At 42.4% G+C, this 26,438-nt stretch overlaps 1 protein-coding gene across 5 annotated transcripts in view; it reads left to right on the forward strand.

Moving 5' to 3' along the window:
* The first annotated feature begins 692 nt into the window (after window positions 1–692).
* LOC307264919 (mediator of RNA polymerase II transcription subunit 13-like) overlaps window positions 693–26,438 on the forward strand; it is a 77,668-nt gene continuing 51,922 nt past the window's right edge. For all 5 annotated transcript variants that reach the window (XM_080046464.1, XM_080046466.1, XM_080046468.1 and 2 more), the window contains exons 1-2: window positions 693–2,223; window positions 17,491–17,728. In XM_080046464.1, coding sequence (XP_079902590.1) covers window positions 2,152–2,223; window positions 17,491–17,728 — 310 coding nt within the window. In that variant the 5' untranslated portion in view covers window positions 693–2,151. The remainder of the gene's footprint in view (window positions 2,224–17,490; window positions 17,729–26,438) is intronic.

Consider the following 26,438-nt stretch of genomic DNA (forward strand, 5'->3'; position numbering starts at 1 on the left):
ACACCTCATCTTGATCTCAGTTTCTAGCTACGTCCCTGGATAAATCCAATTTGCAAACAATGCTCGATATGCATTTGAAGATTCCCATCGATTTATCATTCGTGACATTATTTATTTTTCTAATAAAAAAGACCACCAAAGCTAACCTACATAGATGCCTCTTATGAAACACACAGTATGAGCTCAGTAAGTCATTCTGACCTCTATTCTGTCACATCCTCTGTGGTGAGAACACCACAGTAACATTATGTAACAAATGCATCACAGAAAGACACCACACAGCAATAACAATAAAAAAAACATATGAAATAATCTTTCTTCGTGCACTCTAACAGACGGATGAGCAGAGACAGCAAAGACACATGGAACAACATAGAGTGTAACAATAAACCAGTGCATGTGACTGCAGGCTGTCAGCGCGCGCGACAGGCACGGCGTCGGTCTATACAGCGTTGCATGCAGCCTCATATCAATGCTACTAAACAGTACTGTAATCCCAGACTTTGATCACGTGAGCGCAAACTTGGCCAAATGGGAAGGCGAGTCTCGGTACTACGCTCCCTCGACCGCCATTACATTACAATGCGTGGTGGGCTGGACGATCGTGCGCGGAAAGAAAAAAAAAAAAAAAAAAAACTGCTACAGCGGCGCTTCGCGTAAAGCAAACAGACACAGAGGGTGAGAATGGCACACTGGGGTGACACGCACACTTATTTACCAATAGGCTATAATAACACCCTCCGAGGAGCAGGGAGTCGCTACTGAAGAAAGCGTGCACGTGTTGAAGAGGATTCTATTCAATAATCAAACCATTATTTATCTCGAAGGAGGAGGAAACGCTTCAAAATGTCGTGGTGGTTTATGAAGAAAAAAATCTGCAGCTTGCAACATATTCTTTATGTCAGCGATCGACGCCAGACAAGGAGGACTGTCACTTTTGCCTGAACTGTGCATCTAAAAAAGACAACAAAAAAAAAGACAAAAAAAAAAATCTCATCAGATATTTTTTTTGTGCAAGGTTGAGGCTGTCTTGGCCGCGAGAGAGAGAACGAGAGAGAGAGGACGTTTCGTAATGATATAAAAACTGAAAGGAAGGAAGGATTTTTTCAAGCCTCCGTCTACAGAAGCCTGCTTGTCGTTTTCCTGGTGGTGGTGGAGTGCAAGAAGAGTTTTTTTTCTCCTTCTTGTCTGAACGGCTTGACTCATGATTCGGGGGTTACTAGTGGGAACCCGCTCGACTTTGTCCGCCCTGTATGCCACGGAGGGAGCACCGGGGGCTTTTCTTTTTCATCGGCGACCCCTCTCTGTCGCCTGCGGTCCGTTTAATTCAGGAGCAACAGAGGGATTAAACATTCCTGCTCGCAGCAGCAGCGCCTGTTTGCGCGAGGCGGACTGGGCTACATTGTGAGAGGAACGGTTGTGGCAAGAAAGGAGGCTATAAATAGCTCGTGCAATTCTCGAAAACTATCACAAGTGGTGCATCAGCTTGTTGGAGCAGACGGAATCGGATAGCCTGCGTGTAATGTCTCGGCCCGGGCGTTAAGTTGATTGTTTTTGCAGCGCGGCGAACGTGTAATGTATTAATATTTACATACGTGTTTTTTTAAAAGAAGTTTGGACTCTTTCATTTCGCATTTCTGGGCTGTACCTCGGCGAGGAAGAAAGGAGTCGTCGGCCCCCCTCCTCCCTCCCACCCCTGTGGAATAAGATCGTTTTTAATGATGAAACTATCAGCGGAAAAGACTGATATGGAAACAGGCTGATCGTCCTCGGCAGTGTGGATTGAAATGGATACATTTGTGTGCTCTCCGCCTTTGACAGTGATCACATTTGGGAACCGCCTGACCTGGATTGTAACAATGTTTTGATCCCCGCACACGCTTGGATTTACATTACAACACTATACCCGCCGGAGGCTTTTTTGGTGGTGGATGCGTTCTGCACTTCTTTTATTTTTTTGAATACGCCCATTCTTCCCTCTGGCCGAAACATCCCGAGTCTATTATCTGGACCTCTTGTGAGGTTAGAAGCCTGCCTGTTTTTTTTGGCACGCTCGTATAAAGGCGATTTGTCAGCCCTGCTCGGTGTTTTGGTGCCGATGTAGGATTTCGACATGCCCAGCAGCACTGACGACCCCAACGGCGGACGATTATGACTACGACAGCGAACTGGGTGGCTAACGGGGCAAGCCTTGAGGACTGCCACTCCAACATCTTCTCTCTGGTACAGTATCAATAAATCATGCTCGTCACAGACACGCGAGCACAGTCGCGAGCGATCGACAAAAGTCGCATGAACCGCGCAGGGGAGGCACGCTTAAATGTGTGTCTGCTGTGCAAAGGTGAACCAATTGCTGATGTTGTTATTAGGTAATCATTGACACGGGTTATTGGTGCGGGCAAAAAAAGCACCATATCAAACCACTAAGCCTGTTTGTAGTAAGACATCTCAGCCCAGCAGAAGCTTAAATCAACATGGCTTTAAAAACCAACTCCAGTTCATTGTCTGATTGCACCCCCCATATCACCTCACAATGCTTAAAATACATTTTTTCCCATGCTACCAAAACAAACTAACCACTTACTTTGGCATGTGTTCTGCAGCTTTTGGCATGTGGTTTAGCAGATAAAACATATAAACACTCATTCTTTCCCATCACGAGCACAGTGTGCTCTGCCCATTATCCTCCTCCCCTTTAAATAATAATTTAGCTGGAACTCTGTTGCATTGCCAAGCAACTAACTTGGAAAGAGAAGGTGCATTGGTGCCTCTTTAAAATATTTTTTTTGAAAGCAAGAGAATAACAAGAAAAAGGTTTTTCTCTATGTTTTTATGAACTGATCTACTGGAAGATTAGGGAACATGTGTGAGCCTGAGGGAGGTTATAAAGATTTTGACATACAGCAGCATGTTATCAAGCACACACAGCGGAAGCAGCACTTTCACACTCAGATTGTCTTTTAAAAAAGAGGGGGGGGGGGGTACTTGGCTCCTCTGGGCAGAATGTTTTTTTTTTTTCAGAACTCACTGCTTTTGAGGGTGGAGGAAATTGAGCAGCACGTTTTTCACAGCTTTGGTCCTGCAAATCTGCGAGTTAACTGTCCCACTACAACAGGCAGCCGAGTGGAAAGGCATGCAGCGGACCTCAGCCCAGGCACAGAGCTGGCTGAGAACCACAACAACATAGCGGGGTTATGAGGGCTTTTTTAGGACCATCACTCCCGCCCTCTGTTACACTGAACACGTCACGCCAAAAAGCAGAAAAGAACACATGTCACAGAGTGTGGATTCTTTGTGAAATCTGGACTTTGTGGGAGGATAGAGAAGAAAAACAGACTTCACAGTTGTCACGCAGCTTTCAGAAATGTCTCAACTATCAAACAAAGCCCTGTCAGAGTTTGTCCTTCTCATGTTTTGGGGGTTGTTTTTGTGACTGTAAATAGAGCAAGCAGGCATAAAGAGGGGATTGAAAATAGTATCTTAAGATATTCAAAAAATCTCTTGTTTGGAATTTCTGGGAAGTGATGCTGACCTTCTTAGATTTCATCAAACTGACAAGTAATAGTCCAAAAACATGCGATTACGTCTCCGTCAGCTACTTGGTGGAGGTTGGTTCCCTGTGAACATCCCTTTCAAAGTGAGGGAGAAAGGGACTATCCATCAGCTGGCTTGTTGAGAATATTTATGACTGTCTAGTTCCACAGCGGTGGCCTCACTGGCAGGCCTCCTACAGGGAAGTCCAGGACAGAGAAAAAAAAAAGACATACACTAATGACACACCGAGTGCCCTGGCTAAGACTGAGACAAGGAGGGAGACAGAGGGACACAGATTGTATCCTGATGTCGAGGTTGGGACAATAATGTGCACGATAATGCGCTAGAAGTGGAAGCACTGAAGCACTGTTATTACCACTGGAAGTCAGTCAATCACATTGGATGTGTGAGTATTGATTGGGCAAGAGAAGACTCAGAAAAAAAGTGTTCTCTATGAATAGTTCAGTTAAGATTGTTCTGCGTGCGTTTAGCACGTATTGCTTTTTTTTATAAAGAAGCAAGATGCCATAGTTTCAGTGGTTGCAGCTTGGGGATTTCCTATACTCGGCTCTGTGTTTTCATCACAAATGTGAATTTGCTTTGGGGTTTCGATTTTTCTTCTCAGTAATTTCTCTCAGCTTTGTTTTCAGGAAAATGTGATGTTCTATCCCCCCCCCCAAAATAAAAGTTGACCAATCATTCAAACAAACACAGTCATAAAAAAAAATTGTTGCAAGCCTAACTTGCTCATTCAGAGGTGCTACAATGAAAAGAACTACAGCATCTGAAGGTGGTATAATATTTATTTTAACCTCTCCCTCCAGGTCATATTGGCTTACATAAAGGTCTTTGCGGCTAACCGGTGAAACGCTCCGGCTCTGACAGCCTGTTCAAAGAGCATTCCAACGTGCACTAACCTCACACTGATTTACTGGCCTGTTATTGCAACCTGCATCCATAAAAAGTACCTTTTAGAAAGCGTAAGTGGCCATAGTGTGGGGCTTTATGGGGGCGCAGCGGCAGATTACCGGCATGCGCTCTGTGAGGCCCGGCAGTGTCACATACTCCAGATCGCCGCAAATCACACAACAACCCACCAAACAACTGTCTCTGTGCGCCCGGGATCATCCATCTGTGACAGACAGCAAGGCAGACCCTCGCATGTGGGAGAGAAAGAGAGGTGAGCTAAGTTAAAGTGGAGAGAGAAAGAGAGAGAGAGAGATACTGAAATAATCTGTTTTCATTTTAGGAAAGTATTATGACTGATGTGCATTTCCTGACTGCTAGCCTCAGCCTATTTGAGAGAGAAACTGAGAGTGAAAGAGTCAGGCAAGAGCTAGAGAGAAAAAAATTAGGGAGGGAAGAACATAACGAAAGAGAGGGAGGGGAGGGAGCGAGAGAGAGAGAGAGAGAGAAAACAGTCATCTTTCTGTGGACTGGGCAGGTTTTTCTCCTCTCTGACACTGAGTCCCAGCCTGAATATGAAACGCAAGGAGGAGACGGTTAAAAAAGCCTCACGACACAGGAAGCCTCAGTGTGAGCAGCTGTGTGTTTGTGTGTAGGTTTGTGTGTGTGTTTGTGTATTGTAAACACTGGAAACTATCTAGACTCGGGAGACAAACTTCAAACACCCATCATATTATACACTCGCACACACACACACACACACACACACACACACACACACACACACACACACACACACACACACACACACACACACACACACACACACACACACACACACACACACACACACACACACACACACACACACACACACACAGTATGCATTCACAAACATGAGCAGAAGAGACTGGGGAAAAAAGTAAACACCCACATGCTCCCTCAAACACACACACACACACACACACACACACACACACACACACACACACACACACACAGAATCCCCCACCCACTCCACTGCATGCATGTACACACCACATGTTTTATCGCCTTTAACTGGGAGTGTGTGTCAGTAGTACATCCTATATCCCAAGGACGCAGGCTTGTGCTTTTACAAACATAGGTAGAATGCACAGACCTTAATTAAAGGACTGTCTGTCCCCTCGACAGAGTGCAACGCTGGTAATTAAGTGTCCTCAAGTGCATGCCTAAATGTGATCAACTAAGAGGTGCTCATTAGCCCAAACTGTATTCCAAGAGAAATCTTGCATGTATAATAATGACGCTATACTGTCTTGCCTGGAAATGAAGTGCTAAGAGAAAAGGCTAGAGGGAATACCATTAACAGCGGCACCTTGATTTATGGCAGGTGAGTGGCCGTGCCTTGTAAGAAGAAGCAGGTAATCAGGGAATGGTGCCTTTTTAATATAGACTGTTTGCATTGCCTCGTTATTAATGGTAGTAGTGGATATGGCAAGGAAGCTTCGGGATGAGAGCGGGGGCCAGTGGTCGGACGAAGTGTGATGAAGTGTGTGTGTGTCACCATCGGCTCAGCCAAAAGAATGGGTCAAGTTGGAATTTAAACAGGGCTGGTATAGTTTTGAATTTTTTTCAACACTAATGCAAATACAATACAATTTTTCGTGTTTCTTAAATTTCTAGCAACAACAACAACAAATATTGTTTGCAAGATATTATCATATCAGAAAGAACATAGATTATCACCAGACTTTGGTAATAAGCAGGTACTATAATATGATTAAGTAAACATAACTTCCAATCAGATGTTTGTACGTTTTCTATATTTTTTAACATTCTGTGTCAAAAACTGTAAAAACCATGAAAGTGGTGTTGTCTATATTGAGATATCAAATGGATTAGCATCCCCCCCCCCAATCTTCTGCTGCCTGCGTGCCCTATGGAGCGGCTCCATCTGGTTGCTTCTCACTAAACAGTCCACCCCCCCTACTACGCCCCAACCTGCGCTTTTGGCTCCGCTCGCCTTTCCAATTGTGACAGCTAGCAGCACTGGCTTCACCTTGAGTAGACTGTGTGTGTGGCGCCTCCCACTAATCTGCCCCTGTCACTGCCATGGGAATCCCTTGTCATCTCAATGGGATTCGGCTTGGCAGCGGCCCACCTGTGTGTGAACATCATGGCACTCTGTATGTCAGACGCACAGGCACACAGGTTACCTCAAATAGTTTGCTGCTGCCACAACAAAATGGCTTGTGAACCAGGCGTAGTTGTGTGTTAGCCTACTGACAGGAAAAAAGAGGGCAGGGTGTACTATACTAAAGGTTGGGGAAAAGGAAGGAAGAAGACTGGGCTCTCCTCACCCGGGGCCTCTGTTTTTGTAATACACATCCATTTTCTATTAAATTCTTCCGAGTGTAGTCATGGATCTTTATCTGAGCAGTGGGCCCTGGCACAGAGGTGAAGAACAGTTCAAAGACGGAACAGGGAAGTGTAGAGGGGAGGGAGGGAGGGAACAACCGCTGGTCCCCGGTCCTGGAAACGGGGACGGGATGGGCAGGAGTATTTTGGAGCACGGTGGCTCGAGTGTGAAGTATGTAAGCCCTGCAGTGCCAGCTGTGTTTCTATTCTGGGCGGTTCCTGCATGTGTGCCTGCCGGGCGACAGAAGGGCTGGAAAAGGGAGCGGATTGGTAAGAATGGGCCGTGTAGCCGGTGCCATCAAGTGCTTGTGATAGCTGGGAAGTTTGCTAGTTAGCTGGCACATGCTACTGGCAGACGGCTCGACAGACGAGATATGACAGATATTAACTTCCATGCATATGCATACTGTTTGTTTAGTATAGTAGTGTGCAGTGTAGTTAGTATTCAGATACTTGCCACACTACACAGGCACTCGAGTAAAAACAACAATACTGCATTGTCTGCACAAATACTCCATTACAAGTACAAGTCCTCTCTTCAAAATCTAAAAGTGGGTAAAGTAATATCACCAAAATGTACTTCAGTTTTAAAAATAAATGAATTAATTATGCAGAATGGTCCTATTCGGTGTGTTTTAAAATGAGATATGATAACTCCTGTGCATTAGGCCATTCGCTACATTTTAATGGTGAAGCTGCTCGCAGGGGAGATAATTGTATACTTTACATATCCTGTTGGGTGAGGGTAATTTACATGTTTGTGCTGCAAATAAATTCCATGATAATGTATCATAAACTGCTCTGTCATCAAGAAAGATTTCACTTGAGTGTAGAATATTAATGAGGTAAGGGAAAACAGATGATTTTGATGGGAAGTATTGAGCAGCATTACCATTAAATTACTAGAAAAAATGACAAGTAACTCATTTGGCAATATGCTTTTCTTTAGAGATACTTTTCTTGTCTCAGAGCCAAACGCCAATGTTTTCCCCCACGGATCAACGCCACACCTCCAATCTATTCTGTTTTGGATGTGTGTTGCCAACGCCACCTCTGTTCTGAACCCACATTCTGGGGCCTGTAAGATAAATTCCTTATGCAGTTGAAGCTTGTGTCCGCTGCTGCTGCTTTGCGAAGAGTTATGGCGCTTTGTCTTGGTGGGTAAATCTGCTTACAACCTCTTCACCCCCGACTGCAAACACCTTGACAAAGAGAATTTCTTTAAAGGGAGATACTTCCCCTCCGCTTGTAACTGGGCAAATATTTTCTGCAAGCCAGACAGCTTTGCCAATATCATGGTTGGCTGGGATTCAATTGCAGTTAGAGCGCACTTAGGTTAAAGGGTTGTCCTTTTAGAGCTGCTAAAACAAGAGGGAAAAGAAAGGAAACGCTTGTGTGTTGTCTGCCGGTTGCCTGTTGCAAATTCTAATTATCATGTGTTCATGTTCCACTGAGAGATTATCCGCAGCCAATCAGACGGTCACTTGATGAGAACAAACATGGTTAGACTGTTGATTCACAGCCGTTTGTAATGCATTGATTGTCCCTGCACTGCCAAACGCCGCTCCCTCTCATCTTCTTGAATTCGGCAGACCCATGATTTTTCAGATGCTAATGAAAATGTGTACAACTCAATTTCTTTTCTGGGGTTGCCTCATGGAATAAACGGACTCTGCGGTATACAAAGTGACATACAAAGGGTATCATATTTACTATTTACCAAGCATGACTGAATGAACGTAGTAGATATGACCCTGCCATCCATGGTACTATTGTATACTTTGTAAACGAGTGAATGGAATGTAGAGGACTGCTTGACTGGGAGTACTTAAGACTTTGTGTGTGTGTGTGTGTGTGTGTGTGTGTGTGTGTGTGTGTGTGTGTGTGTGTGTGTGTGTGTGTGTGTGTGTGTGTGTGTGTGTGTGTGTGTGTGTGTGTGTGTGTGTGTGTGTGTGTGTGTGTCTGTGTCAAATATGTTGGGCAGAAGACTACTAGTCTCTGATGGGCTGCCACTCCCACTTAGTAAGCAACCAAAAGATTACAGACAGCAGCCAGGTGAGTTGCGAGTTCAAACCTGTTCAGGTGTGACCTACAGTGAAGTTTATGGCCCGGCCCTGCCTATATCATACACACACGCGAACACACGTACACACACGTATGCACGCGCGCACATACACAGAGGCATTGCTGCTATCCAGTTTTTCTCCTTTTTGTTGTGTTTACATGGTGTGTAATGACACAAGTAAACGTCATGCTGACTTGTGCAGAGCTGTCGTTTTTATCTGAAATGGCATCCCTGTGGGGGAAAAAAAATCAATGCAGGAAATTACAAGTCAAATGAGATATTTTTCATACCGCTTATGCTCCATTTGCCCAATTTCAGGAACAATCAGACTATTAACTACTTGTAGGCATTTCACAAACCTCCGTGCAGTGCTAATTGTACAATTACCGCGCTAAATTCTCTCCCATTCTCTCTCCAAAGAGACTCCGTGTGAGTAATCCTATAGTGCCATGTTAATGTCCTGCTTCTGGTAATCCCAGGACTTTCCTGACACATGTATGACGTGCTTGATAATATCTGCAGCCAAATTTGAGCTGATGAATTCCAGCTGTAAGGGAACAAATGGAGGTGTAGTGCTGCTCAGGAGAGGCAAGCCTTTCAGAGACGTACAGTACGTACACATTTTTTGTGAGTGAAGTGAGGAGCAACAGAGGTGCTTGAAATATCATATTTCCCCTGTAACACTGGAGACAGAAATCTTAAAAATTAAATACCTTGTTGAATTCCTATAGATGTTGTATGTTGCCTAGCAACAGTTTTTTTCTCCCCATCTTCTGTTTTTCCTTCCACGAGATTGTCAGTTTTCCTGTCTTTGTGTCTTTCACTCATTTCTCTCTCCCCGTGGCCTGTCACCGTTAATTAAGTTAAACCAAGAGACGCCGGTAAAGCAGAGACTGGTTTATTTATTTGTGCGTTAATAATTTAGGCTAAGAAGGGGCCACTGCTTTAGCCTGTCCCTTATGGTTTTAAAAGCAGCCTGACACTGCAGCTTTGTGTTGTTTTATTTGCAGAGCGGCTGGGGATCTTGTCAGCTCTTTAAGGATGCAGCAGCGCCACTGTACACCATGTATCTCTGTACTCATTGGTCTGCCACCGCTGTCTCCCTCCCGCCTCTCTTTATGTCAGGTGAGAAGTCATGGCTTGATGGAGGCTCTCTGTCGCGTGATTGGCAGGTCTATCCGTCACTCAGCCCCGGGGACTCTCGCTGCTCTAATTAGGTCGCTTGGCTTGCTCACCTCCCAGGGCCGGATGCAGCAGCAGAACACAGATCAAATGACGGTCCCCTTGTTTTGTAGGGACTTGTAAAGGTGGCGGCGGAAGGCAGAGGAAAAGCATCTGTTTGGTGTCTGCAGCCCCAGAGGCCTTCTCTCTACACCTGTTTGGTGCCTTTGTGTCACACTCTCACTCCCTCACAAGTGCAGTAATGTGCATCGCTCTTCATTTGTGGTGTAAAATGCCAGAGGGGAGTGCTACTCCTTGTGGGCTAATTCGATTTCAGTGGGTTAATTGATGAAGGGGGAGTCGTTGCCTGTTCTGATTCCTGCCACTTGCTCCTCTAACTGGTGACTTGTCACCGCTGAACCTCCATTCTCTATGGCTGTGTTTTGGTTTATCATTAAACTGCTCCAACGTTCCAGCTCTGATGAGCTCAGGAAACATTTTGTCATCAAGATTTCAATCCTGGTTGATTTGGTTACACAGTGGTTACCGTGGTAACAGCAAGTGTGATCTAATACCACAACAAGCAGCCTTTGAGCAGCTACTTTGTCAGGGATACAACCGAGGAACGACGGGTGTATCTGTTTACAGTGCAGCCAAACAATCTCATGCTGTCTTAAGAAAGAACTCAGTCAATATTTTGGCTTTGCCACCATGCCATGAGCAGCCACCATCTGATTTCATTCAGTGAAACGTGCTTGTACTTGTCCACACAACAGAAGGGAGTTGGTTGGTGATGTATAACTGATCTGCTGATGAAAAATAAGCTCCAAATTACCTTGTTTTTTTTGGGTGCATTTTTTGAGGAAGGATTGGTGTCGGCACCAACCTTCGTGACAAATATGTTTAACAATACAAGCTGCCTTGTGTTTCGCCCATTGAATGTTATTAATGTTAACTAGCACCAGTAGATCAATTTAAGGTTTGTGTTAGGCATAACTCAATGATGATGGGACTAGTGAATTATAAACAGTGAGGTGGATGTAAAGTCAAGTCATTTCATTAATAAAACCCAACACAAATAGCAATGTGCCTCGGGGAGCTTAAAAATCTGTACAGTATAAAACACATTCTATCCTTAGACTCTCAATTGTAAGAGGGAAACCCCCTGAAAACCCCTTCAATGGGTTACTAGTTGAAAAAACTCAGGAAGAGCAACAATTAGTCAATACAAATTTAAATGAACACATACTGCGTAGACCATAAATAGCCTTACTAACTAAAAATGCCCCCTTTTCTTTCACATTAAATGAAAGAGAGGTGGATGGAAAGCACGTGTCTGACGGAGACATTAAGCTTTATATCTAAGAGACTCACAGGCATCACAAGCGATCGGAACACGCAAAATATTGGCAGCTTGTCAAGTGTCTAAACAGATTTGACGTTGATGAGAAAGCTATGCCCCTCTGACAGAGTAAGTGTTTCACTTGTGCCAGAGTAGGTAAAACTGCTGATACAAGCTGTCTCTCAATTGCCGAGAGTGCCTCCTTTGTCAGACTATCAGACTGCCGGGCTCTTCACCGTAGTAGTGAGATTCCTGAAGAAGGGGCATCTCTCTTAGACGACATTCTCTTTTCTTTCTGTCTGCTTTGATAGAGCACCGGGCACCTCTTCACTTTACATCAGCTGCATTCTGTGAGAGAAGTATCTTTAATAAAGCTCAAGCATCTGCATATCACCACCAGGCTAAATACATATTGATTTTTCCTCAGTTTCCTCTGGAAAAACTTGTGCATTTTTAATCATCAGCTACATGTATGTGCTGAATTATTATTATTATTAAGTTATTTGTCATGTTAGTGAAAGGAAGTGCGGAGTCACATTTAAGTACTCCGTCATTGCATTCCTCCTTCACCGTGGCAGCTATTAATCCTCAACATGTGTGTGTTAAAAAGTATGTGAAAGTGTGTGTGTCTGCGTGTGTGCGTGCATGCGTGGAAGTGCAACAAAAACATCCATCCAGTTGCATGTTGGGAAGTTCAAGATGTCAGTTCAGAGAAAGAAAAGGAGGAGCAAAGATATTTTTCAGTCTGCAGAGTGCACTCTTGCAAAGTGCATGTCAAGTGTGTTTTCCTCTCGGCTCTGCTATCGCTGCAAAGCCACAAGGCTTTAAACAATATGCAGCACACACTGTATGTGCTGTATGTGTCACTCTCTCAGACCTGTGGTATGAAACGCTCAAATCTCTGGAAATTGGATCCTCTTTTCTGCTTAAGTCACATGGTTTATCCGGGCGCTTTGTGTTTTGAGCAGTGTATGCTAAAGATTAGAGTTCTGACTTCCATATTTTCTTTTGATTACAAGCACATGTCTGGCGCACTGAGGTTGACCTCTGGGTTGGGATACAGATTATGTTTTTCCAAGCCTGGTCTCAGTTCACCCATATAAACAGGAAATTATTTTGAACTCTCTGGTTTTAAGTGTATAGCTTCCCATTTGAAGCCAGTTGCACAACAATGAAAAGAATCCATCTCCCTGCAAGAGGAAAAGGGGATTTTAATTGAATGCTACAGATGGAAGCGCAATCTTCCACTTCCTCTGTGCTAGGAATATTCTGGAAACACACAGCTAGCTTTTATCCTGCTCTCTGTTTACTTTAGTAAAAACGTCATAAATAAGAGGAATAACTAAAAAGGTGAGTGAGGGAGCGCGTGAGTGGTGTGTATTCCATGAGCGTCTGTGACAGAGAGAGGTAGAGAGAGAGAGAGAGCGCTGAGAGATGAGAGGGAAGAGTGAAGACAAGGAAGATAATAGAGGTGAGAGTAAGGTCATAGCTTTGGTCCGTCTTTGCAATGGAAGGAAAAGCTCTTTTTTTTTGTTGGTCCCGCACTCAATCAGAAATTGAACTGACTAACCTACAGAACAAGGGGCTGGCTTTATTGACAGTGAAACTAAATCCAGTGTCTTTTTCCCTTGACCTGTTTGCCTTTTTTTTTAAAAAAGCGACAGAGACAGTGCGGCCTAGAATAACCCTTGATATTGCTCTTTGCTTCTCTGAAGGATGGCAGAGAGTTTTGCGCTTTGGCATGCAGATTTTCCTCTGCCTTTTTCAGCTGCCTGCCACCCCGATGACAATGCACGTAGCTTCTCTGTCAGACCAAATACAGTGGCGACAACACCACTTTTCCTCCGTTATACCCAGGTTTATGCAATTTTTGCACAATTTACCCCCTAAAATAAACGACCAATGCACGGTATGATTTATTCTTTGATTGGTTAACACCTTCATCTGTACCTCAGCAACTTTCACCCCCAATTATTTCATGTCTAACAACGTTAGAACTACAGCTAAAATGATAAAGGGATGTTGTTTTTTATGTGCGTGATAGGATTTTACTCACAACGCCGATTTGTCACCAAAGTTGCAGCGATAATAGCTCGACATGCCTGACAGGTTTTTCTGTGCTTTCTGTTCTGTGTTACAAGTGATCATTTATTCATACAGATATAAGAATTGGCTGTTTGTGAGCTGTGCTATTACTGTAACTTCAGGGGGCTGATTTTAGTGGAGGCGAAGTGTGTTGAGGACTTGAAGAGTGTCAGAGTGTAGCTCTCACCTACATACAGCCCTGTACACGTGGATGCATTTGCACAAACAAAAATGCACACCGGCATTGACCGTCATAATTGAAAAATAACTGGATATCCGGCTAAGAAAATAATGTGACCCCCCCCTCCTCCTGTGTGTGTGTGTGTGTGTGTGTGTGTGTGCGCGCGCGTGTGTAGATATGTGTGTTTGGATCTGCCTGGGAGCGTGTTAGTGTAGCTGTTCCTCCTCCTGCGACTGTGCCACAGTAAATCCTCCACAGGAGTTCAGCAGGGTGTTAGGTTTGGCCTTTTACACATGGTCAGCAAACGCACCGCACCTGGCCATTTAGCACAATATTTCACCTGAAAGTACAAATGCTTTCACCAGCGAAAATATCTGACATATTTATGCACTAAAAGGGGACATATTATTGGTTATTGTTACTGCTGCTCTTGAAAGTATGACCTTCTCTGTGCACAGTGATGTATGCGCATGAGTTTGACACTCTTTTCACAGTCATCTGCTGATGGGAGAAAGTGTCTTTGTTCTAACCTTAAACAAAATGTAGGTTGGGCTTTTACCTAAAATATTGACTTTGTGACTTTCCATCTATTTTTGAAGCCGATCATGGTATGAAGTGTAAATATTAAGAAGGTTTTAGGAGCTCACAATAGGATGTCTTAGTGAGTAGTCTTGCTGCAGTTTTGGATGAACTGTTACCGTTTATTTGAATTTTTTTCGGAAAGTTCTTGAAATTTATTGGATGGATTGTCGTTAAATTTGGTCCCCACCTAAACCTAACCCCAACCATAATAACTTTAATGATCCTTTAACTTTCCATCTACCGCCACCAACATCAGGTCCAAATTTGAATTAGTCTAAAACCAATTGGTTCATGACTTAATACCTGCAAATGTATTAGCCTTAGCTGTTCTTTTTTGTTAAGTGCTTCTTAGCAAATGTGACTAAGATTGTGAACTTGATAACATAATACCTGCTATATATTACAGCATGCCATGCTAGCATTTTCATTGTAGGCCTATGCATGTTTGCATTATAATGTTAGCCTTTAGCTTATAGCGCCGCCATGCCTGAGCACAGCCTCACAGAACCACTAACATTGCTGTAGACTTGTCAAGGTTTTTTTTCTGTCTCAAATTATTATTCCAAGCCATTCCAAGCATTTTTCTATCTGTCTTTCAACATATCTGGAGGGGATCTTTAACAATCAACTCACCAGAGAGCATGTGTTGCCCCATAAAAACAAACAAACAAACAAACAAACAAACAAACAACTGCTATTTCTTTTTTTTTGTGTGAATATATTTTCTGACATGTTACTTATCCTCTTCCACGATCCCGATTCAGTAGCGGCAGACAGCTGTGTCAAACAGCAGCAGAGGAACTTTTGACATTGACTGGGAGTGATGGGGCAGTGCAAGCAGATGTCTTCCTCTTTTGCTTTGGGAGAAACGGCATCCTTGACCTTGTCGTGGCTAATTTTAGGGCTGGGCTTATCACAGTGCCAATGTTTATATCTCCCATTACACACACTGTCATTACAGGAGGGGATATGCTTGTAATTATGGGGGCACTCTGCAGTGAGTCAGGATGCTCATGAGGGTCATGTGCGTACCTCAGTCAGTGTGCATTCATTAATTCAACGCGGCACTGTTTGCTGTGTAGTAGATATAGTGTGTAGAAGTTTGTCACAACACATGCTTTTAGTACAAACACAGGCGTCCTCAAGAGCACGGTTTTGGCAATGTTTTTAATTTTTGATTTGGAAACACAGGTCCCCCCGCTGCTCTACACAAACTGAAAACACACACACACACACACACACTTCCCTGGCCCGTCTCTCTACAGCCATCAAAGCAGCCGAGTCTCCTTTTATTCATCCACTCAAACACAACGTGGGCTTTTAATTTTTCTTTTCAGCTGCTCCCTTTTCTACCTGTCTCAGTGCTTAAATTGGGTCAGTATTTTTTTTTTCTCTTTATTTTTCCCCTTCAGCTGGTCTTGGGTGTCTTGGTGCCCCGTGCCAGTGTGCCAAACATGATCCTCACAGCTGGGTGAACACAGGAGAGGAGGGCAGCGAGATTTTCGCCCCTGCCTGCCAAATCTCTGTGCTGTGTTCAACAATGCCTTTTGTGCGCTTTACTCATTCATGCACAAATACAAACGGGGAGGACACACAAACAGACATAAAAACGAGTGTCCAAAGCACACACAAGCGTCACAGGGTCACTGGCATGCTTTTGTTTTTCGCCTTGTTTGCATGCATATGTTCATGTTAGACAATTTACGACAGCATGCGTGTTTGATTTCTCTCTGGATCTTTTTTTTTTTTTTTTTTACTGGCTCATCACTAAATACGTCATGGCAGAAATGATTCGTGCCAAAGTCTGCAAAAGGCAACATAAACACCTATCATCCCATTTAGATTAAATGGAGAAGATGTCAGCTGCTGGGCCAGGTTCCAATCATTGACCCCCGGAACACTTTTTCCTCTTCCCATGTCTCTCTCGCCAAATCCTAGCTCCCTCCATATTTCACTGCTGTCTCTTCTGTGCTAGTTCGTTCCCTGTATTTCACTCACATGCCATCAATTATGTCTAGCTGCTGTCACTCTCCACTTCTTCCCGCCACAATACTTCCACACACACATACACGCGTACACACACACACCCACACTTTATTGAATCTTTAAAGCGTCAACAATAGTGAGTGAACGTATCGGTTAAATAATGCTATAACAACACAACGGCGGGATGTTAAATGTACTTAAACATTTACACAAGGCTTATAGCTGAGTAAACAGGAAGAAGCCAGGGGGAAGATGTAACGTAATTTGGAGAGCATCTGTGCAGCTATTGATCCGATCAGCATTGGCCGATGCTCTCTTTCAAGCAAAATAAATCTATGCAGTACATTGAGCACAACACTACTGTGATAAGGATGCTATCGCATTATGGATCCATGCGTAATGGTTTGTGTTGGGAATTTTGGATTTCATCGACTGCATGCAAAGTAAATCTGCAATAAATAAAACTAAAACCCATGTCTTTTAAATGTAAAGTCACAGGATATGCTACAATTGGAGCTCTGCTAAAATACAATTTCAAACACAACAATGCTTCTTGGTTAGTATTGAATTAATATAATGCATGACATATGACTTTTTGTGGGGGCAGCGAATGATTATTTTCAGTCTTGATTCATCCTCTGATTATTCTGTTGATTAATTAATTCATTATTTGGCCTGTAAAATGTCATGAAATAGAGAAAAAAAGAATCCCATTAATTTTTCCCAGAGCCCGACATGATGACTACAAATGTCAGAACAACAAGACTTTCAATTTACAATGATAATGAAACAGATGAAAAGCAGCGAATGTTGAGATTGAGAGAATATATTTGGTTTCGGATTCACTTTTACAGTGCATTTCTCTATTTACACTACAACCCCAATTCCGATAAAGTTGGGACGTTATGTAAAACGTATATAAAACCGAATGTGATCATTTGTTAATCCTTTTTCCACATACAATCAAGTTGAAAACAATACAACGGCAATACATTTTATGTTTTACCCTATCTATTTCAGTATTCTGAATTTGATGCCAGCAACACATTTAAAAAAGTTGGGGGAGGGCATTAAAAGATTGGGAAAGGTGTAGAATGTACATTTAACCATATATACTGTATACTGAAGACCAGAAAGTAACTTGACTTCATAAAGTGACTGCACATAATAACATAATGCTGTAGCCTATTACTAATTGTCTAGGCTCTAACCATTGCCTCCTTTCTTTCTCCTCCTCTATCTTCACAGGCGGAGTTGACGGGCATCAAATGGCGTTGCTACGGCTTCCGCAGTGGCGGGGAGTACGGGCCGGTGATCTCGGCCCCTGCCCAGGATGACCCTGTGCTGCGCAGCTTCATGCGCTGCGTCCAGGCCAACCTGCTGTGCGTGTGGCGCCGCAAGATCAAGCCCGACGCCAAGGAGCTGTGGATCTTCTGGTGGGGTGAAGAGCCCAACCTCCGCGACGTCATCCATCAAGAGCTGGAAGGTAAGAAAGGGAAAGGGAGGAATGAAAGGGGGATGAAGGATGAGGCCTCTCTCTCCCATCCATCTCAATTATTTTCCCATGCCATCAGTCTTCACTATGGCTTCTGTTGACGCTCTGAAAAGTTTAGGTTACATAGCGGCTTGTACAGGCTGTGTATTTTTTCCATGATTGTTTTTTTTATTATTATGTCGCGTTGGGAACATATCACCCGAATTGTGAAGAGTGATTACATGGACTGTGTAGTCGGGTCCAGGTTTTAGTAGGTTTTATGTAAAATAGGAGGCAGTGGAAGTCGTGAAATATGTGAAGTGTGTTACAACCAGTATGCCTTTTATGTTAAGCATGAGCTGTATTGTCTCACATAGGAGCACATGGTTCAGTATTATGCAGATTCAAGCTGCGTTTAGTCAGGCTGCGTATTCAAGCGGTGTGCTGTTTGTTTAAGGACGTGTATAGGGCACGTTGATCTGTTTAGTGTGGAGTGGTAATATTTTTGAGCCTCATATAAAACATATATTTTTCAGCCTCATATAAAACATATCTGAAATATTGTTTGCTTTGCAACTCAAGTGTTTCTATATGATGAAGCACACAACATTTGAAGACATTTTTCTGTGTGTTTTTGTTTGTGTGTGTGTGTGTGTGTGTGTGTGTGTGTGTGTGTGTGTGTGTGTGTGTGTGTGTGTGTGTGTGTGTGTGTCTGTGAACGCATCGTGTGGTTGTGAGCGTTAGTGAAAATTACTCCCAGATATCTCAGTCAAGAGAGCGCCACTGTCAGCACTATTGTCCCTATTTATAGAAACATTTTCATTATCTCACAGTGCACGTGCGTTGGAAGTCTAACATATCGACTGAGCCTCGGGAAGACGGGGGAGAGAGGAGGAAACAGGAGAGGCATTTTATTGGGTTTGGTTTTTGCAGGAACAACAGTCAGGAGGAAATAATGCAGGAATATTGGATAGGGAGGTTGAAGCGATATGGGGGAATTTCTTTCTTCAGTTACCTATTAAAGCTCACTTAATGTGAAAAAGGCCTTTCGGGCGCTGCTGCAGTAGATGTTTGACAGATGTTTCATACAGCTGTCGGGGAGAGCCTTTTTTGCTCAGACTGCACGAGCATGTGTAATGGAGAGAGATACACTATACACTTTAGTGGAGTTTTCTTTGTATCACTAACAGGCGGTGCTGAGAAAACCTATTTTCATTGATACCTCAAAAGCATCACAACTATGTCTTCAGTCATCTTATAGAAAATGTGTCTACTTTCTTAATTCCTAAATGCCACTTTACTGCATATGTTCAGTGTGGTTAGGAAGTAGTATCAGGTATTCGGCATTGGGGAGCGAAAATGTTTTACCTGAAACCAAGTAACAAGTATTTTGCAGTGTATTTACGGTTACCAATTTAAAAGTTGTTAATGGGTCAATTATGAATACTCAGGTTTGATACATTTAATGTCAATCTTAACCCTTTTTAATTACATTTTAAGGCAATTGATTACTTAGGATTGAAGATGTGTCACTATAGGGTCGAAGGAATTTGTTTTATTTATCTTTGTGGACGGACCATGGAGGGGTTCTCTGCTAATGAGAGTTAGATATTTGTCTCAAATTAATACAATTACCCCAAAAATCAGTTGTCAAGGAGTAATTTGCTGATTATTTTCTTGATTAATTGATGCATCAATTTCATGAAATATCAGAAAATTGTTAGAAATGCCAATCACAATCTCCTAGAGTTAAGGTCATGTCACCTAAAGTCTTGTTTTGTCAGTACAAAATGATCAATTTACTATAATACTATAGAGACAATGTAAAGCAGCAAATTGAAGTGGATCAATCCACACACACACACACACACACACACACACACACACACATACACACACACACACACACACACACACACACACACACACACACACACACACACACACACACACACACACACACACACACACACACACACACACACACACACACACACACACACACACTCTGCATGCAATTATGATAATAAGACTTATTTTCTTCTCCTTTAAAGTCTCACAGGTCTCCCTGTATAATTCCTATTAAGCATTGAAATAAGCACTTTGGTGCTGAGAAGGAGTTGATAATTGATAATTAAAGGGAAGCTGGTATTCCTCCAAATTGCAATGTTAACACAGGGAATATCAGTGTTTTACTGAGTCTTAAAGAGCTACTCACACTTATATGTTCTACTCACCGCATGTTTTACGTGTTGGATTTCTCTCTCCCGCCGTTCTCTCTCTCCGTCTCCCTGGTGACGTCTTCCTCTCTTCTCTTCTCTTGTCTCTCACCTATGTCAGTCTGTTCATTGTGTCATTTTTACCCAGGAGTCCTGTCTCTCTGTCTGTTTCCCTGCTCCGCTCGTTCTATGGCTGACCTGCTCCTCTGTGTTACTACTGAGACACGCACCATGTGCTGAAATGTTCTTTTCTGAAAGTGACGCGACACATCAAGAGCTGACCTTAGATACCGTAGGTAAAAGCAAAATCTTTAGATTCTGATTCCTTTGGGAACATGGCTCTGATGTTTTGATCTACAGTTGAAAGAAATATGTTTGTTGTTCTGTGGTTTTGGCTAAAAATCTACATTTAAGTTCAAATAGCCTGTTAAAAATAGCAGCAGACCCACCACAATGTAAAGTATTAAGTTTCATTTGACCTCCTTCTCTGTAAAACAAAAAGTACTTGCTTGTACAGCTTCTTGTTGTTGTCTGTTGATCAAATCAAGAGGTTTGATTTACCCAGAACACAGTTGTGAAAAATAAATTACTGTTATTGCACAATACATGCAATTTAATTTCCATTTAAAAGACGTGTAATTGTTATTCGCATAGTGGAGACATTTCTCCATTCAGAAGTGCTGAATTCCTTAACACACATTTGACTGAACAGCCAAAGCTTGTCAGGCATGTTTAGTGGGAATTATCAGCAAGTTAATTATGTTTTTGAGTCATGTAGAGAATAGTTACGCGGTTTGGCACGCGCTTAATCAGATGTTTTGAGAAGGTGTGTTTACCATGTCATGGTTAGGAGGAGGATGTTGCCTAACATCGCTTACACAACAATAAGAAAAAGGTTGAATTACTATTCTTGATAACAGTAACACATGTGGGAAATAGAGGAGAAGAACACACACAGTGGGGTTAGACTACAACCAGGGTAGGAACCAAACGGAAGGTTTGTGTAGTCCCAATTAAGCCCAGGAAAGTCAAGTCATTAAGCTGTTGTTCATGCTTTCTTGTGAATCAATATGGAAAAATACAACCTCATTATAGTCATTGCATTCATTATTTTTCAGCATACCCGCTGGCAGTTATTAGAAAGACATAAACAATGTAAACGGCGTTGTGACCTGAGGAGTCCCACAATTACACAGAGCAGGTGGGTTTTGGGGGTAGGGGAGTGCAGAGAGATGTGCAGGGAGTTTACAGGACCAATGGACCGGCTGGAACTTAAATATCTATTGGCTAATTATTTAGAGATGATATATTATATAAAACAACTAAAAGGATCATTTACATTTTTGCTCAGTCTTACTTACAGCTTTAAAAGTTAAAGATCAGGAGTTGATTTAGAACTCTTTAGTTGTCGTGTCAATACATTTTCAAGAATGATGATGAAGTGCACAGGCATATTTTAATTTCTCTGGGTACACACACACTGCCACCATATTGGGCGCTTAATCAGTCAGTGCACTTTTCCCATCTCGTTGAAAAGTTTCCTTTACATTTCAATATTACTTAAATTTGGCTGCGGTAAGGTAGGATGTGTATTAAAGCAATACAGTTAAGAAGCTAAGTAGGTAGATGGATGCAGCATTAGTTGTCAAGGTTGGAGAATAAAAACCAGATGTATCTACAGCAAATACATATTTGGTTGGCTATTATTCATGCAAACAGAGTAGTGTTTGCACAGTCAGACAGGGCAATAAGATAAGTCTTTGAGCTTTTTATATTTGCTGTAGAGATAAAGACCTCTCTCCTGTTCTGGCTGTCCTTCTGCTAACTACCCACTTTCCACTGAGTGGCAAATCTGATCTAGGGTGACACAGGGCAGATTTGGCGGACTCCCCTAAGTTAATTTGTTCATTTGTAAGGATACCAAGCACGCGCCCCTTCAAGTAGCGGAAATAAACAAAACCAAATCTAATATAGAAATCTTCTGATTGTGGTGGGTATCGTGATGAAGAAGCCATGACTCACTGTGTGACTGGAGTATAGAACTATTTGATAGCAAAGCGAACCATGAACGACTTGATATTGTATGAATGTGATGAATATTTTCATTAGTGGTTAAGTCTAAATAAATCTCGCCTTTTGAGCTAGTGCCAGCACTGTGTGCAGCCATGATCTAGTGTTACCTCCCTGCTCCACTCTAACTGTAACCCAGCACTCTCTGATATTGTCTTTGGTTCAATGTTGAAATGTAACAGCCACACTAAGGCTGGCTTTCTTAAAATCAAATTGCATTGGCCTGTGTGTGTGTGCACACGCGCGCATGGAAACAGGATTAATGTGTTGAATCGACTGAATCGTCAGCATGTTTCCTGCAGAGCCAGAGAGAAGTGACTTATTTTGGACATGAGTCATAAATATGAATGCACACACACACACACACACACACACACACACACACACACACACACACACACACACACACACACACACACACACACACACACACACACACACACACACACACACACGCTCTTAAAGGTGTGTAGTGCAGTGTCATCATCAAAGCATGCAAACACACACACACGTACCCACACACTTCTCTTTCTCAGTGTTTTTGAGGTGATCATATAATGATTCTTAAGAGTGAATAAGACCTCCTGTCACGTTGTTTCAGGATTTGAATAACAACAATGATGACTTATTGTTACACTCGAAGTATGGTACCATTACCTTATCACTAAAATAACCGAAACGGCAGTATTCTCAAGTTAAGTTACACTTGTTAAGTGTGTTCCAGTTTTAAAATTAACCATTTAGCAAAGAAAGTATGCACGGACCAGTGCATGCCAGCTTTTTACTGTAAACAGGAGCACACTGCGTCAGTGGTTATGCTGTGTGGTTTTGTATTGACTGTTTCAGCCTACACTGACATCTGAACATACATTTACTCAGTGTTATTTATGGAGTTTCTGTGTTGACCATCATGTGATAAATAGGTCAATTAGGTATTGGCTTGTCACAGCTGGCATGTAGGAGCTCACCAGTAACATTAACTGTACATCTGTTCTATAGAAATGCCCCAGTACACCATGACGTGAGAAAAGTGCTCTGATGCACATAAATGGAATGCAGCCATCAGCATTGTTAACAGTAAGAACTGTGCCTTTCCTGCGTTGACATGTCAAAATATCTGCCTTGAGAAAATAAGATGAATCAGGATGGTTGTAGAGGGCCAGTCAGTAGGTTTTAAATGACACATTTATGCTTGAATTCAAAAGTGTAAACTGTTGCTTTAGATCACTGTGGCGGTGTGTTTTTGTGAGGGCGATGGAGGATAAACCTGTAAATAGCTGCTGTAGACGGCACTGTGGTTAAAATGAAGGTGTATCTGATCTGAGAGCTCAATGACATTTTTTTTTTGTCTGAGCCGTGTCCGGTAGAAAGGAGCTTTAGTCCCAGCTGGCTGCCTACAGACACAGTCAGCAGCCACATCACACCAACCAAATGCAGGCACAACAAGAACAAATGATAGCCCACTTACCCTTTCGGCCACAGTTCTAATTTATGGCATTTAAAACAAAATTGCGTGCCAACATTAAGGCTTGTTCATAATATGTAGTTAAACTGTTGTACAAGATGTAAATTTGATGACGCAGGTCTACCAGGTAACACAGCACAGTGTGCAGAGTCTGAAGTAAGCTACTAAGTTTCTAACCAGTCCTATAGCTTCATGCTGTCTGAGCATTCTGGGGAAGTATCAAAATTGCATAGGGATGCGCTGGTAAACACAGTAGCATCTGGGATTCGTGTAGACCACATATGGGATTTCTAGGGCTTTACATTTTGTGGTTTTACTGTTGGCTACTTGTGGGAGTCGAGTCAGTGATTCAAGGGCATATAAAATCTGTATTTTACAGGGAAAAAGATTAGCATTTGGTAAGAATGACTCAGCTGGCCTTATAAATGGAGAGTCCATTTATGAAATCTATCTTTGCACCTCTCTTGCATTTTGTGCAAGATAATATTACGGGGAATTCCAGCATTAAATCTTTTATAACTCCCTTTTTTTCTCATTTGACTTTTTATACTTTTAACTCTATGTTACATAAAGGTGTTATCTGTTGTGTAGGACGTGCACTGGGATTAACATTTAATTCACAAAAATGTCCTCTTGTAAAAATAAAATGCAGCATTTTAATTTTGTAAAAGTGATTGCTTAAAGAAACTGTATAGATCAAGAAGTAATTCTGAAGGAAATAATCACAGTTTGATAAAGCTGTAGGGGGATAACACTATTATTTTCCACAGCCACATTACTGCCCATCTCTGTTTCCAAACTCACCCTGAGTGTGTATTGAGAGACTTATTTTTAGTCCCTATATCAGTGATGCTGCAGCTTGAATAGTCCTCAGTGGCTCTGAATTTTTCTGCTGCCACGTTGCATCATTTGTCCTACACCGCGCGCATGGTTGTACCAACGTTCTGAAAAACAAAACTCAAACCTTCAGGTCATGACCTACTCTCCTGTCCACGCTCTCTGTTGTGGTGCAATTGTCCAATTATTTATCCCTATCCCTGCGCTGGCCTCACTGTGTCCTTTCTCCCCTGCGGAGGAATGACTTTCCCACCTGAGTCAGACAAACATGAGTCATTACAACTACTATCTAAGTCATATCTAGTTCACTATTTATTTTACCTGCTTCTAGAATGCTCCTCTTATACTTACCTATTTGCTTCATCCGATCCTTCTTTCAGGGTATTTAAAAAATCCATGTACTCTCAAAAGTTTAAGGCCTATTCAGTTTCAAAGGGAGTGAAATATGCTGTTGTAATGAAAATTAAATGCTTATTTTATTTGCACAATTTTATTGTTTTCCATTCTGATAGTACACAAATGTGTTAAAAAGATTACAAACAAATACAACATTTAATTTCCTAGATTTCGTTCTATCATGAATCAGGACTCAGTAATAAGTGTTCCGTGTGTTGTGCAGGCACTGAACTCTACAGCCCCTTTACAGTGGGTTGGCAGCTTATGAATTTCAAATGATTCTGCTGTCGCACTCATCGCAAAAATAAAAGCATCAGCTTAGATCACTAAAATGGAAATTGTCAGTTTGGTTAGTCAGCCCACAAATATGCTCACAAAGTCACAATGAAACAAGAGGACCTATGATAGGTGATTGATTATGGATGTGCTGAGGAGTGGATATGTGGGTGTAGCAGCATTATCTAGTTACAAGCTTCTGCTAAAGGGAAACACTAAGGGCTGATGACTTTGATAACACCATAGGCGGTTGCTCCTGTGTGCCACCAGAGCAGCATGTGGTCAAGGTGAATGCAGGTGAAAGACTTGGAGGACCGTTCACTTAACACTGTGTAGTCGCTGTTAGAATATTTATCTATGCTGTTTAAACAGAATAATTTCTGTCTGCTAAAATATTTATCTTGCGCACCCCAATCAGATCACATTAAATGAGTGTTATTATTTGACAAGCTATTTAGAATGTACAGTATGTCTTTCCTTCACCTATAGACAAAATATCGGTGTGTTCTTTTCCTTCCAGCCTTCCTTCCACCACCCTGAGTTTTTCCTTTTTCTTTCTTGAAACTGTACTAAAAGCTGAGAGGAATACAAAGTAGGGGAAATTCAGCAAAAAAAAAAAAAAATGCGACTGGAATCAATCCTAGCTGGGGGTGAATGTTGTTCCACAGACGAGAGTCTTAACCACACTGTCTCACAGAAAATTATGTGCATACTTAATTCAAAAATATATAAAAACAACTTAACTACACAGCACGGCGATACAGGGCACTGGAGAGATAATTACACACCATATCTCTGAATGTTTTACATTTGCCTACTAACAAACCACTCACCTGTAAAGCACTTTTTTGTCATTATCTTGCTTTAAAATGATTGTTAGCACCATTCAGTGCTTTTCCCCGCTGCCATTACAGTTACCAGACTAAACGAGAGAGCAAGTGAGATAGGGCTGAATTAGAAACCGGGGTCGTGCACATCCGTTATCTGCTCAATGGTTGGCTGCTGCAACAAAGATATGTGACCAACAAGTGGATTAGAGCAGCAATGCTTATGAGAAAAAATAATCAGAGATAATGGAATTAACAGAACAGAGAGGGTGTGAATTGGACATGACTTCAGGCACTGGATTGAAACAACAGCAGGAAAAAAAAAGGAAAAAGAAATCTCTGCCAGATATGTGGGCTGGCTGGGTGGGGGGAGGTGTGTGTGTGTCTGTGTGTGTGTGTGTGGGGGGGGGGATCTCAGGCTGTCTGTCTTCTGTGTTAGAAAGCTGCAGCTGGGTGCTGTGCCCTTCATAAACAGAGGCGGTTGCCATATTTTTTTGCAGAGCTGGAGGGGTTGTGTGTGGAGTGTGTATGTACGCACCGTGACACGTTTCTATGTGTGTGTGTGTGTGTGTGTGTGTGTGTGTGTGTGTGTGGCTCGACTGTGACTGTTATCATTCCTTGTGTGTGTCCGT

The sequence above is a fragment of the Ammodytes marinus genome (assembly GCF_949987685.1).
Source record: "Ammodytes marinus genome assembly, chromosome: 18".
In the NCBI taxonomy this organism is placed as follows: Eukaryota; Metazoa; Chordata; class Actinopteri; order Uranoscopiformes; family Ammodytidae; genus Ammodytes; species Ammodytes marinus.